Source organism: Xiphophorus maculatus, chromosome 2, assembly GCF_002775205.1.
Source record: "Xiphophorus maculatus strain JP 163 A chromosome 2, X_maculatus-5.0-male, whole genome shotgun sequence".
Taxonomy (NCBI): domain Eukaryota; kingdom Metazoa; phylum Chordata; class Actinopteri; order Cyprinodontiformes; family Poeciliidae; genus Xiphophorus; species Xiphophorus maculatus.
This window is the reverse complement of record NC_036444.1, coordinates 31,437,564-31,452,637: the sequence shown is the minus strand read 5'-3', so window position 1 is coordinate 31,452,637 and position 15,074 is coordinate 31,437,564. Positions and strand designations below refer to the sequence as shown.

The 15,074-nt window shown below is 36.7% G+C and overlaps 1 protein-coding gene across 2 annotated transcripts in view; it reads left to right on the top strand.

Annotated features, from left to right (window-relative positions):
• The window catches only part of LOC102232567 (anoctamin-1), a 46,995-nt gene extending 38,164 nt beyond the window's left edge, over positions 1-8,831 (top strand). For both annotated transcript variants that reach the window (XM_023350817.1, XM_014472931.2), the window contains 5 exons: positions 281-433; positions 3,221-3,273; positions 5,445-5,629; positions 7,132-7,237; positions 8,196-8,831. In XM_023350817.1, coding sequence (XP_023206585.1) covers positions 281-433; positions 3,221-3,273; positions 5,445-5,629; positions 7,132-7,237; positions 8,196-8,453 — 755 coding nt within the window. In that variant the 3' untranslated portion in view covers positions 8,454-8,831. The remainder of the gene's footprint in view (positions 1-280; positions 434-3,220; positions 3,274-5,444; positions 5,630-7,131; positions 7,238-8,195) is intronic.
• Positions 8,832-15,074: the final 6,243 nt, after the last annotated feature.

The following is a 15,074-nucleotide window of genomic DNA, read 5'->3' as shown; positions in this document are numbered from 1 at the left end:
GCCTTTCTTGCTTCCTTCCAGAGAGTTTCTGCTTCTTTACACTGAGCAAAGAGGTCATTGACAGATGTGTGTTCATCTTCATCTCAACATCTTAAATTAACCTAGAAACAATTAGTGTATTATTAGAGACATTTGTTGTCTAATTTATGCAGTATTATTTGAGAGCATCCATGTATCACATGCAAGGTTTTCCCCAGTGTATTATAAGCCTAGCAGACCACCTTATTTTGGATGAGCACTACATAAATAAATAAAATTATTCTTTGCTCTTCTTTTCCAGTTATCCAGTTTGGTTTTGTCACATTGTTTGTAGCATCCTTCCCTCTTGCTCCTCTATTTGCTCTGCTCAACAACATTATCGAAATACGGCTTGATGCTAAGAAATTTGTGACCGAGTTGCGAAGACCAGTGGCAGCAAGAGCCAAAGATATTGGTGCGTTTTTCTATGATATGATTAATTTACAACACAATCAACGCAGTGAGGTTAATGATACGAAAGCATATTGCTGTCACAAAGGAAAATACATTTTTGAGCACCATCACTCTATAACATGTTATTTACATTGTACAAACTAACCCCAACATAATATATTGTATAAACATGGTAATTATATTGTATACATGTCAGAATTATATTGTCTAAACATGATACTTGTATTGTGCAAATGTTTTAATTTCATCCATCCAGATGATGATGATCCAGATAATATGCTAAAGAAGGCTATTAAAGTGGCTAACAGGAGTTGGTCAAGATTTCCTGGCGAGATACTGATGCTGCTTTGCCTTGTGGCTGAAACCACAAGGCAAAGCAGAATGCAGAATGCACATCCTGCTCAGCATGTGCACTCTGAGCAGGATCCTAAACAGAATGGGACTGCACAGGAGGAATTGTCAGTCCTTTCCTGTAGATGTGGCTCCGTTTCCTAACTGACCGTCTGGAATGAATCTGCAATTGGCTTCCGATTGTAGCTTCCGATTCAGGAAATGGCTAAAGAGCGATTCCACATAATTTTCACTCCCTTGAGCGTCTTTAATCTGTTCTACTTTAAAATCTAATGTACTTGCATTTTAAAGTAGAATATTTCCCGAATCAGAAGCTACAATCGGAAGCCAACTTCAGCTTCATTCCAGACAATCAGTTAGGAACGCAGCATGTAGAGGAGCAGACTGACTTTTCTGTCTGTGCAGTCCCATTCTGTTTAGGATCCTGCTCAGAGTGAACATACTATTAATGATTTCCTAAATAACAGGCAGCAGCAACAGTATCTCTCCATATTTTAGACTTAGCATGAAGAAAAACTTGACCAACTCCTGTTAGCCACTGTACCAGCCTTCTTTATACCTGCACTAAAAACATACTACCACATATCACGCTTATAAAGATCACTTTTATACAGTATGTGATCATGTTTACACAATATACAGACCCCTCCGAAAGTATTGCAACAGCAAGGCAAATTCCTTTGTTTTTGTTGTACACTGAAGATATCTGGGCTCAACAACAAAAGATAAGCATGAGGCAAGAGTTCAAAATGTCAGGTTTTATTTTCTAGCATTTATATGTAGGTGAGTTGGGTAAATTAGGATATCTCACCATTTGTGTTACACCACAGCATGTTTAGGTGAGCAGAAGTAAAGGAATAAATGATCTTAAAGTGAATAGTATTTAATATTTGGTGGCATAACCCTTGCTTGCAATGACTGGCTCAATCCTGTGACCCATCAACATCCCCAAACTGTTGCATTCTTCATTTGTGATGTTATTCCAGGTTTTTACTACAGATTCTTTCTGTTCTGATTTGTTTTGGGGTTTTTCTCCCTTCAGTTTCCTTTTCAGGAGGTGAAATGCTTTCTCTATTGGGTTAAGGTCAGGTGATTGACTTGGCCAGTCTAAAACCTTCCACTTTGTTTTCTTTGATGAAGTCTTTTGTTTTAGGTCATTCTCCTGCTGCATGATAAAATTCCTCCCGATTACTTGAGATGCATTTCTCTGTAAATTTACAGACAAAATGTTTCTGTACACTTCAAAACTCATTCTACTGCTACCACCATCAGTTACATCATCAATAAAAATTTATGAACCTGTTCTAGAAGCAGCCATGCTTTCCCAAGCCATAACTTTACCTCTACAGTGCTTTACAAATGAACTTGTATGCTCCGGATCCAAAGCAGTTCTTTTCTTTCTCCACACTTTGGCCTTTCTATCACTTTGGTAGAGATTAATCTTGGCCTCATCAGTCCATAACATTGTGTTCCACAACTTTTCTGGCCATCTCTGTACTTCTTTGCAAATTGCAATATGGCCTTCTGATTCCCACTACAGATAAGTAGTTTGCATCTTTGGGTTTTCTATATTTTTGCTCTTCGAACAGTGGATTGTGATTCCTTCACCCCTGATACTATTGATGCTTTGGGGGTTTTCTTCACAGCTCACAATATTTCTTTCACCAGCTACTGTTGTTTTCCTTGGCCAACCTGTTCACCCTCTGTTGCTCTGTGCACCAGTCTTTTCTTTTTTATTCATAACCTGTCAGTTGTTGTGCTTGCTATGCTCAAAGTTTGTCTAATGGCTCTGAGTGATTTAACTTCTTTTCTCAGCTTCAAAGTGGCTTGCTTTTCTCCCATAGACAGCTCTTTGGTATGTTAATGATGAGCTTGTGTGCTTCCTCTTGTTAAAGAGGATAAACATAGACTATGTTTAGGTTAAGCATAAACATAAATGACTATGTTTATACTTAAGCCTTCCCAATAGTTTTAAGCATTGGCCAAAAAGTAGACTGGTCAAGCAGAGCTATTTAATGTTTGAACAATCAACTTTAAAGGCAACACCTGGTCAACAAGAAACACCCGTCCATCACATGTTCCAATAGTTTTGCTCACTTGAAAAATGGGTGAATTCAAACAAAGGGTGGTATGTCCCGAGTTGTTTATAACACACCTACATGTAAATGCCAGAAAATAAAAGCTGACATTTTTAGCCCTCGTCTCATTCTAATCTATTGTTGTTAAACCCAAATGTCTTCACTGTACAACAAAAACAAAGAAATTTGCCTTGCTGTTCCGATACGTTTGGAGGTTATGGTAAGTATCAAGCTTGTACAATATAATTATCACCTTATAACGTGATAGTGCTCAAAACTTTCTTATCCTCCGTGACAGAAATACGCTTCCATATAATTACGTGTCCAGTGACTGATCATTCTTATTTTTATGCTTGCAGGTATATGGTATGATATTCTGAGAGGAGTAGCAAAAGTTGCTGTCGTCATTAATGTAAGTAAATACACCTATCTGTAAGTATAAATGCTTTGGTTCAAACTATGATCAAGTGTTATGTGTTTCTATAAGTGACAACTTTCAGTAGAGGAAAGAGACTATAAAACTAGGAAAGGAGGAGGAAAAAGATGGATGCCAAATTAGGCATAAGTGAAGCCAAAGGTAGTTTGAGTGGCAGAACTGAGAATTTTTATTATAGATTACTGCTACAAGATCAGAAATCTCTTTTTAAGAGACTAGATTCTTGAAGTCTTTGGTTTCCTGGAAAAGCCACTAGAGCAAGCAGCTGTGGACTGTCATGGTACATGGGACGGGGGGGGGTTGCTCTCCCCAGTATCTTCGACAGACATCTCAGTGACTGGGAATGTGCTGAAGCCGCTGTCCCAGTTCGGGTGTCACAGACCTGAGTGCTCCAATGATCACTGGCAAAAACTGAGACCACAACGTCTCCCTTTGCTGTCGGAGTCTCTGGTATTTCTTGAACTTCTCATGTTTGCCTTTTAATGTTGTGTTCATGTTTAATTACTATGTCACTTACAACTGTCCCCTTGTCTACTTTGTCCACCTTTTACTTTACTTCAACAATTATATTTGTCAATCTTAGTCAAGTGATTCTCAGCCAGCCAGCATTTAGACCATTTTAATTGTGAAATTAAAATGATACAGATATGATACAGATGTTGCACGTTATCCCATTGCATAGTTATGGCATTAAGGTTAAGCATTTTACACTAGCTGTTATGGAATGGACTGTTCCATCAACTGGCAAGCAGAATTGCGCAACATTCAGCTTAGTTTGTGTTTATTTGTGGCGCATGGTGACCATGCTGCCATGATTAGCATCTCTGTACTGTTTATTACTTTAGACTTCTCAAATCACTGGTTTATATGCAGCCATTAAAACAATCAGGAAAGTTAAATATTCAGTTCTTCATTACAGTTTTTCTCAGTCGCTTTGGTGCACTTCTCAGAACACAACTGAAATTCTCAAAACTACTTATTCAATCTTCAAATCAAATTGTCACTTGTGCACAACAAAAAGCAGTTTCCTGCTCCTTTCAACAACTTGCAAATGCGTTTGTACATCATCTAAGTTACTATGTACCATTCTCTGCTTTTTCCTACACTTTCAGTTTTTCATCATGTTGATCAAAACGTATTGTATGGATCTCTGATGAATATTCTTGATCTCAACAACAAGTTGTCATAATATGATAATCATATATCTGGATATTTCTTTTAGACTTTTTTTCTAAATCTGTCCTGAACTGGTAAATTGCTCCCAGGTGAAAGCTGCTTACCGGAGCTTACCTTCACAGTAGGTGAAGGTAAATGTGTGAAGCATTAGATCAACCAAGAATCATCCAGTTGATGGCTTATGCATCTCATAAGCCATCAACTGGCAAGTATATAGTACATGAAGCTGAAGAACAACTAATGTCACATTTCTGGCGATGAAAGGACAAGGATTTGGACAGGGTCAACAGCCAGAAAGAAGAAGAGGAAGAGAAGTGAGGCTGTGGCGGCACATTTAGAAGGCAAAACAGAAAGAGTCAGAAGAGGCTGAGGCCAGTTTCTGTCACTCCATCAGCATCCTGTTGTGTGTCACAAGCTATAGTCTGATGATGCTGGAGTGACTCAGGGTCACTATATGATTTACAGAATGAAATACATCGTATTGGGTAACTTCAAGTCTAGTCTCCAGTGTGTATATATGGCTTTCAAGTAACATTTATAAATCACTCTCGGTTGGTGATGGTTGATGGAGGTTTTCTTCTTTACTGTTGCTACATTTTGCTCTAAAGTCAACACCACAAACCAAGTGATTGCCGTCGCTACAGCCTTGTCCAGGAGGAGTGAATGCTGCAAGTCAATGACTCGATGCTCTGCTGGGTTTTGTTTGAAGTGTTCTCAATTACTTGTGTTTCAATTAATAAGCTCAATTTGATTAATTGATAACTAGGTTCAATTGGAATCTATGCATGTTGAATAGATATTATTTTCTGTAAAATGTCACAAGGCATTCGTTGTGAATTGGCATGATATAAATAAAACTGAATTGAATCGAATGGAAGTTTATATGATAGCCCATGGGTAACTGAAGTTGCATAGGCCACTGTTACATTAAATTCCCCTGACTAAATTTTTATCTTCCACCTCTCTGCTAGGCATTTGTCATCTCCTTCACATCAGACTTCATCCCTCGGATGGTCTACCAGTATATGTACAGCCCTGATGGCTCCTTGCATGGATTTGTCAACCATACGCTGTCCTACTTTAATGTCAGTCACTTTGAGCATGGCAAAGAAACTATGGATCCAATGCCTTATGGCTATCCCATTGAAGTTTGCAGGTGAGCATCAGTCTTGTTTTGTCTCTTCACTGCTTACATCCATCAATTCCCTTCACTATTTTTTCTTCTGAAATTGAGTAACTATTTCTCAGGATGTGTCTACTGGTTAGTTCGGGAATAACTAATCAGTCATGTGATGTCACACTTTTGTAAACTTTGTAACTGACAGTCAGCTTGGCAGGCAGTTGCTACGACAACAATAAACAAGCCACAAACTTAGAACTAGCTCCCACCTCTTTCCCATCTAACTTATGAACAATATAAGTACATTACTACAATTACTCAATTACAATTTTTGAGTACTCTACCCACCTTTGTGGTACTGTAGTAATTACTGCTGAACTAGCAAAATTTGCGTAGCTAATGTAGTTTTTATCTGCAAACTAAGATGTGGATGTTACCACATGTACTCACTGTCCCAGTCATTAGAACCTTGTTATTCATGTGAAGAGTTTGGATGTTCTTTGCAAAGCTGTTGAAACATTGATTGTATGAGTCTATGGATTTCAGGCTGCTTAGCTCCTCCATGATGTACACACTCCATCTATATTGTAGTATGAGATCAGAGGCAGCTTGTCGATATTATACAAGTTTTCCCTCTCTGTCTTATACAGGTCGATCCTGACAGCAGCCATTCTGTTTGTTTCTTTCTCTTGCACATTGGCCAAGAGCATCCACATATTTTGCTTTCATTGGTCTTGAAGAAATGGGTCCATTATGCATTGAGCATGCACTTGCCTACTAAAATGGTGTGAATCACTTCCAGTTTGACTTATGGGAACAATGTATACATTAACCAATACTTCAATGACACTGCAGCAGGAATCAGATGGATGCTTTTAAGTGTTTCCAAGGTTAAATAAGTTGTTTTAACCAGTCAGTGTGCATTACTATTCTCCTTTAGTGCAGTGGAGTAAAAGGCCATGAACTTGGTGTGGATGTTGCTGCACAGAAAGTTCATCAACACATCAAGAAATTAACAACCTCCATTAATGGGAGGCAGATCACAGTTATTGAAAAAAATTAGAGGTTATTTTAGTTGCTCAGTGTTCTTTCTTCACATCAGAAATGTTCATTGGTAAAATTTGAATTCTTATTTAAACAGATGAAAATAAAAATGAGATAGGAAAATGTGTCAGTTAGCTGCATAATCATTCTGCACAATATTATTTTCCCAATAATTTTGCACATATAGATATTTTCATAGAAACAGAAAACCTCACTTTTAGTTTCTTAAAGGTTCATGTATGGGGTTTACTGACATTTTGGATCAAACAAGAGAACTGTAGTTGGTGATTAATGAAACTAATAATTGTGTCAGATCAATCAGATCAAGGCAGACTTCAGTCCAGCCTTGATCTGAGTTTTCCCAACAGTGGCTTTTTCATCACTGCTCTTCCATAAAGCTTTGACAGGTGAATGAATTGGGGTTACAGATGTTGTCTTTTTTAAACAGTAGGTTGCACTGATTATACCGTACTGTTACTGTTTGTGTCTCACAGGTATAAGGATTACAGAGAGCCTCCCTGGTCTCTAACACCATACGAGATCTCTAAAGAATTCTGGGCGGTCCTGGCTGTACGACTTGCCTTTGTCATTGTTTTTCAGGTAACAAGAGAAAGCAGGATTTTTTTCTTTTCTATTAATATTTATCAGAACAATGCTCATGATATCTCATTTATTTTAAAAATTTGTTATTTGCAAACACCTAAGAAAATAGATCATAACATATGAAATCTAAAATAAAATAATGTCAGCAGTAGAAATATTGGATGGATATAAAATGTGAACATAAACTCACAGATTCCACACTGTTATTGTTTATGTCCTAACATCCAAAGCCTCCTACTGAAAGGCAAACTTTCTTTTTTCTGTGACGTTACAGTGCTGTGAAAAATGTACACATTTATTCTATTTTTGCTTTTTTGACACATTAAATGTTTCAGATCACAAATTCTAACATCTGAACATGATTTTAAAAATGCTGTTTTTATCTACTTCACCCAGGTCATTGCTTCTATAGGACCTGCAGCACTATAGAAGCAATGACCTCTCAAAAGTAGAAGTCAAATTCTACTTTTGACTTCTACTTTTGTTAAACAAAACCATCTAATACACATTGAATGTTTATTCATCAACATTCAATGTTGATGAATAATTTTTTTCCACAATCTGACTTTAGATGGTTAAACAAAAGTAGGCCTAAATATGTTTTAATTCTTCTATTAACTAAAATATTTGTCTTAGCTGTACTACTTGATTTAGTACTGCTCGCTTAAAATAAATGAAGTTTTCTTATTCACTAACCTTAAGCTTACTTTACTTTTTTTTTAGGCAATTAGTTTGTATAATCTTTTAAAGTAAGGTGAATTAATTAGATTTTACAGTGTAGTTTAGTTTTAGTGGGAAGTTACATTTTCTGGTTATGGCCAGTTTGGTTTGGCTGACTATTTTACACAGAATGCAAAAAAAAAAAGGAATGATTTTCTATTTACACAGGTTATCTTTGTCTGTTCTTACATTTTGCTTGATTATTTAATTAATTACTTTCATTATTCTTTGCCAGAATGTTGTGATGCTGATGAATGACATTGTTGACTGGCTAATCCCGGACATCCCCAAAGATATCAGCCAACAGATCCACAAGGAGAAAATTCTGCTGGTTGAACTCTTCATGAGACAAGAACAAGGAATGATCAATATACTTGAGAGAGGGGGGTCATCAAGCATGAAGGAAACCTACAGAAGAAGCAACAACAACAACAACAGCACAACGGCCCCTCTGTTCTCGAAAGAGCAACCCAATGGCACCAAACAATTCTGAGTGTAGCAAGGTTGTCTTCATTAATCAGTCTTAGCAAATCAAAGCTTACAGAGAGTATATTTTTTCATTAATCACTCAGGTCATCCTGAAGTCACTGTTTCTGTTGACGTCTAAAACATTCCAACATCTTTAAGAGCGGCTGGTCTATCAGGTGTGAGAAAAGCAAGCTGTTCTCCATGTGCTGCATTTAAGAAAGTTTCATGATAGAAAATGTCAGTCCATAACTGTTTCCTCAGCTTTTCTTCGCTCATTATATTTTTATTCAACTGTGCATGCATAATGACATAAAGAACATTTGCATATAAATCTATTAATGCTCATGAAGATATCACAATTTGTATAAAATTTACAAATAATAAAATAACATGTTTAATCTTGTATGTGTTGAAAAGGATTTGCCTTTGTAGTTGATACAACAACTTTTGACAGTGTAATTATTTTAATTTTATAGATCTATTAGCCACTTTATTACTTCAAATACTTTCAAATAGCAGTGACTCAAATGGCAACAACCCAATGCATTTACTAATCTAGACAGGTGAAGATGATATGAGCTCAGCTCAGCACAAAAACAAGTAAACAGCAGCTGACTGTTGCATGGCTGATGCCAGACATTCTGGTCTCAGTTTTCAGAAACTATACTGATTTATTGAAATTTTCACTCAACCATATCTCACTCAATTTGTTAAGATGAAGCATATTCTGCCTTGTTCCATTCATCTTACTGCAATTCACAGCACCATGTCTTCTGCCAGGATTCAAGGGTCAAAACTTTAATTCATTCATTTAATTCATTCATGCTTTTTTATTTTTTGTTTAAGTCTCTCCAGGTTCAATTTACAGATGACCATGCCAGAAAATGCACTAAATTTGAAATGTACCATAATCGAAAGTTGTTGGGTTTTTTTTAATAAAACAATTGCCCACATGGCTTAGTTATTAATTTGATTTTTAAAAAACCACTCAGTTTTGAGGGAAGGCTCAAAACTGAATATTATTTATTGTGTTTTGTAGTCAGGATTCATCTAAAAAGTGTGTGAAATTTTAAGCTGTTTGGTCAAACAGAGGTGAAATCCCAACTGGTAGTCTTAGTAAAACACTTTGTAAAGTGTGCCAATGTCAGATCAGGATGACAGAGAGATACATTTTATGTGACCTTAGCCACCATTGATTTTAGTATTTTATATGGTTTTTGAAAACCTGTCCACATTGTTTGGTGAATGGCATTAGTGAAGATTACTGGTGAGTGTGAATACAATAAAAATACATGTAAGACTAAGGACATGATAAAAGCTGTAGAGGAAGAGGATAAACCAAGAAAGGATAAAACTAATCTAAGAAATCTAAATAGAAATGTACAAGGATCAAAATGCACGAATACGCAATAATTAAAAGCAAATGAACAATTTATATGGCAAGACATTTTCAGTAATACAGAGGACTGAACAGAATATAGTAAGATCTGAACTGAAGTAAAAACACAGCAGATCATAATATGAAAATAAATCCAAAGGAAATTAATATTCAGCAAGGGGACCACAACAATTAACTATAAAAGTCAAGGAAACAACTTACATGGCAGAAGCTATGAAGCATGAATTACCCACAGAGAATCCAAAAATTTTAATCAAGTAAAAATAGCACTTAAAAAGTATCCAAGAAATGATTCAAGTAAGAAAAAAAGTATGTTACCAAATAGTGGCCATTTGGTAAAATGTCCATGTTAATGGTACAGAATGTTAAGAAAAGTGGCTCCAAGACACTTTCAATTTGACTCATGTGAATCTGATTTAGAACTGACTTTGTTCTTAATCATTTCTGCATACCAAAACTACTAAGTCATAGGTTGATAGATCTATGTAAAAATATCGCTCTTGTTTTTGTCCCATATTTATATGACATTAAGGAGAATCCAGCCATCTTTTCACTTCTAGCAGTGGTCATCATTCCTAGAAACAGTTCAGGTTTCTACTTGCAGAGAAATCCATGTCCTATTCAGAAGTGAAGATGGTATGTTGATGAATACATTTTTTCCACAATCTGACTTTAAGTGCCACAAACTTTACGAGTGGAGATAGTAGTTAGTTGTAGCATTGTGTCATCTTTTCAGAGAAGCTTTTTTATGCTTGCTACTTCATAAATAAGTTTCTCTCTCCTGTCAGGATTTTCAATTATTTTGGAGCCACCAGGGTCTACATTCATACAGTCTTCCTGGTTTCACTTCAGTCACACAGAAGTAGAAAGAAAATCAGTTTTACAATGCATTTTGAGTGATTAGATTGAGATTTTCACTAGCAGAGCAGACAACTCTCTTTCTGTGAGTGAGGTACCGATGTGAAACTAGCCATGACCTCACCCACCGTTCAGAAAAATGTTCCTATACAACGTATTGATTTCTCTACAATGATCAGCAGTTTGGAGCCAATTGCTGACTCTCACATTTGCTGATTCACTGAAGGGGAGGCATAGCCTGCACCGGCTGCTGCTCACACACACAGACACACAGCTGGGGAGAGGAGCTCAAGCATCCTTTGTTCATTTTGGTGAGCGCATATAATACACTTGTATTCACTCAAAAAGTACATTGTACCATAAATACTTTCTTTTTCTGGGTGTAGTTGATGTAAGCTGTAGAATAGTTAGTGGTTACTCAGGTTTGTGAAGACAACAAATTTAATGTGACCTACCAGCTAGATTTGTCAGAGTGGCCTTCTTTGTTACAACATAATGTAGCATATTTGTAAAGATAATATACTGAAATATACATCAATGGTTGGTGAATAAAAAGATCAAATGGGCTAATTTCTCAGAAGATAAGATGCGACTCATGAAGGAGCAGAGAGAGACTGGATGTTTGCAGTTGCGAGTGCCTTGCATTTATAGTGAGGAAAATTATATACATATTTACAATACAGTGAAAAGAAACATCCAAATGGCCATATAAAAATGTGGAACAGAGAAAAAACAGAAAATGTATCAATCCCACAGTTCCATAATTAATGAACACACACCCTTCAGTTCATCCACCCCAAGCTGGGGTTGGTTAAAGGTCCCAAGCAAGTGAATTATAAAGTGCTTGGTGCAGCTGACAAAAGTCAGGTCAGAGTGGGGACAAAATTGTTCGTTAGCTGCAAGGAGCCTCCTACTAGCCTGGCAGGAGAATCAGAAGTCTTCACACACCAAAAGTGCAATCTTTCTTGGGCTCTAGGCCTGGACCTTCAGCTTGCCATCAAACCTGGCCTGAATAATAAAACGGGACCATTTTTCCAAATAAATAAATATAATCCAATCATTCCAGTGTGCACACAAATTCAATAAATGGCACTCTTTGCACTATAGACAATTCCAACAAACATTTCCAATCAATATGCATATTCAATAAATATAAAGTTCAATATAAATTACATCTATGAGAGATCCAATAAATATGCACCATATAAATTAGTTAACATGTAATGTGAAAAAAGAAAATCTAAACAAATGCTCAATAATTATTTAAGGCACCTTATTGTTCACATATGGGTTGTTCAAAGCTAGTATGAGCGTCTGGATTTACATAGTAATCTAGCAGCTACACAAACAAACACTCAGTGACATCAGCTAACTGCTGCATTACACACAGAAACACTCACCAGAGCTGCAGTTTATATCTCACACAAACAGGTTTTTTCATCTCATCTCGGTTCATGGTAGTAGGCTCCTATAGTTCAGCACATTTAACTGACCTGCAGCTCTGCTCCTCCCAACGGGTCCTAATCTTTCATATTTCCCCCCTCCAGTTAATATACCTAACAGATACGCTTAGGTAGCACATGTGACCCTAATACTCAACAGCAATTGGCTGTTTAGTAGTCTCTTGAGAGTTAGTGATGTTATATTAGTTATATAACTTGTGCTTCTGTTAACATAAATACATTGTTCAAGAAAGAATTTAAGGTTGAAAGCTGGTCACTGTGTCCATGACAGAGAGTCAGAGAGTGAGAGTGAGCACAGCTATTAAGTACAGTGTTGCTAAATTAAGGACTGTCCAAAGCAAGTCAAATTCAAAGCATCAATAGAAAATATAGAAAAGATAAATCGAAGGCAAATGCACTCCCCCTCCCCAAGTAATTACTGTCCGTTTAGATGATTACCTATAATTACCTGCAAACTGCCAGCGTCAAATATGTGGTTGTGAGACCTAAAGAGGAGATGTGTAAGAAATAAAGGAATAAATAGAGGAAGTTAGAACTGAAGAAATAGTTGGAAGGGGAAAGGTGCAGCAGAAGCGACAGAAGCAGTTAGAAAAACAAAAGGTTAAAGAGGGGAAGATATGTAGGAGGAGTAAAGATCTATAATGAGTTAGGGAAGGGGAGCTCTAGTGTAGTACTGACAAGTGTTTTTGTCAGCCGGGGTCAAGTGGTTGCTGTCTTTGCTTTCAGCAACTATAAATGAGTGAAAAGCACAGCATTAATCCCCCGTCATTTATAGAAATGCAGCAGACCTCTGACAGCAACGGCAATTGCAGGGCCACTGATCTGCTGTCCATGATAGTGATGATTCTTTTTCTACAAGTCATGTGACAGTCAGGTGATCCTGTTTAGAAATGCTGTAAAATCTTTTTCCAGCTGCTCCTGTTTTAGTAACCACTCATAAAGACTGATGTCAATGATGCCTGTAGGGTGTCTAAATTGCTACTTGTATTTCCACATAGGGTCCAGTGGTCTAATGGAGGTTCAATCCTGTTACAACGCTACAGCAGATCCCACCAACTTTTACAAACAACTCAGGAGAAGATTGTATATTATGAATTACTACAACATTTATTTTTGGAATTAGTAAAGTATGTTTGAAATAAAATTAATTGTTAAAATCCAGATTATTGCCATCATTTTCATCCCAAAGTTTTACAACATATTTAGACATACAGATATTTAACATCAATTTTAAGAATACAACTTTCCCAAAGTCCAAAATTGTTGGTCTAAGAGGAGAGACTTTAGGTGAGAGATGGAAGCTCAATCATTTAAGAATGAAATCTGCTTCCATGGTAGCAGCTTTCCTCAACAGGTATTTCTGTCGGCTGCATAATTTCATGTCGCTGCACTTTGCACCACATACAAGCTCAGAAAATTGTGGCGCAGAGGTGGGAGTGAAGCAGAGCAAACTTCTGCTGCTTAAATGATAAGATGTTATATCTTATATATATATATACCCTGCTCAAAAAAATAAGGGGAACACTTAAACAGGTGTTTAACACTTAAAGTGTTCCCTTTATTATTTATATATATATATATATATATATATATATATATATATATATATATATATATATATATATATATATATATATATATATATATATGTAAAATCTATTACAAAAACAACAATAGAACAAAAAGTGCTGAGCATGGGACTCAGGCCACAAAGAGAGAAGTATATTCTGATGTGTAAAGAAATAATGAACATTTATGCAACTTCTGCAGAATCCACACATGTATATAACTTTTTTTTATTTTTGGTGATTTTACTATGGGTTAAAAGTAAGCTATAGAGCTAGTAAGGTTAGGTGAAAAATACTAGATATGTTGTGCAACCTAATTGTTTCTACCAGCAGATGGTGCTGTTTCACCCCGTTTTTTCAGACTCGAACTGAACATGTAAATTTACTGTTTACATGTTGCAGTATGCTTCTTTTGTCGACAATTAGTTATTGCTTACCTGATGTGAGTTATATTTAACAGCCATTACTATTCAGTTAAGTTACCATTAGCATTTACTCAGAGGTTACGTAATAATATTCAGAGATAATTGACAAAACTACAATTAGGATTCATTGAGCCAGAGTTTGGGTTGCTGTCTTGTTGAAACTCATAAATATCAGTGAGGACAGCAAAGTACCTCTGATCAGACAGAGGTTCTGGTGACCTACCTGGTAGAAAGACATAAAATAATATCTTATTCTATGTTCTACTTGTGGCAGAAACAATGTTCACCATCAGCCACCCAGTGGTTTTCTTCAGCCTCTTGCTATTCCTGGCAAGAGGTTACCTTAAATTTCATTACTACTATGCCCACATCCAAGGGTTAACCTTTATCCTTAGCATTGTAGTTTCTTTCAGGTGTTTCACCTCGTTCTTCTCAAAAAACTCCCTTCATCTCTTGAAACAGCACAACTATCAAGCATGTTTTCTGGTTACATTGCATTCCCCTTGAGATCCTTTCAGACAGTGGTGCCCAATTCACCTCCAGAGTCTGGAAAGTGTTCAGAAATGGTGTTTGTCCAAATCTTGCCCTCGGCTCTAAGTTGCATCCTCAAACCAGTGGTAATGCATAAAGGATTAATAAGGAGCTTGAATAAACCTTACCTTGCCTCTGTTCATCTGACCCAAAACCAACAACTTTCTTATGGTGCCCAGACTTTGGTCCCCACAAGGAGCAATGGATCTCCACAACGTCACAATGTGTACAGAAAATGGTCCCCACAAGGTATTATAAATACATTGTGCACACATACATATACACCTTCACACAAGTTTGTATTTCTACCCATAGTGGGATTTTGCATTGACATCCATTCATTTTAATAACAGTATTTATGTCTAACCCAGTCATTGTCCCTTAACCTAACCAGAACTGGTC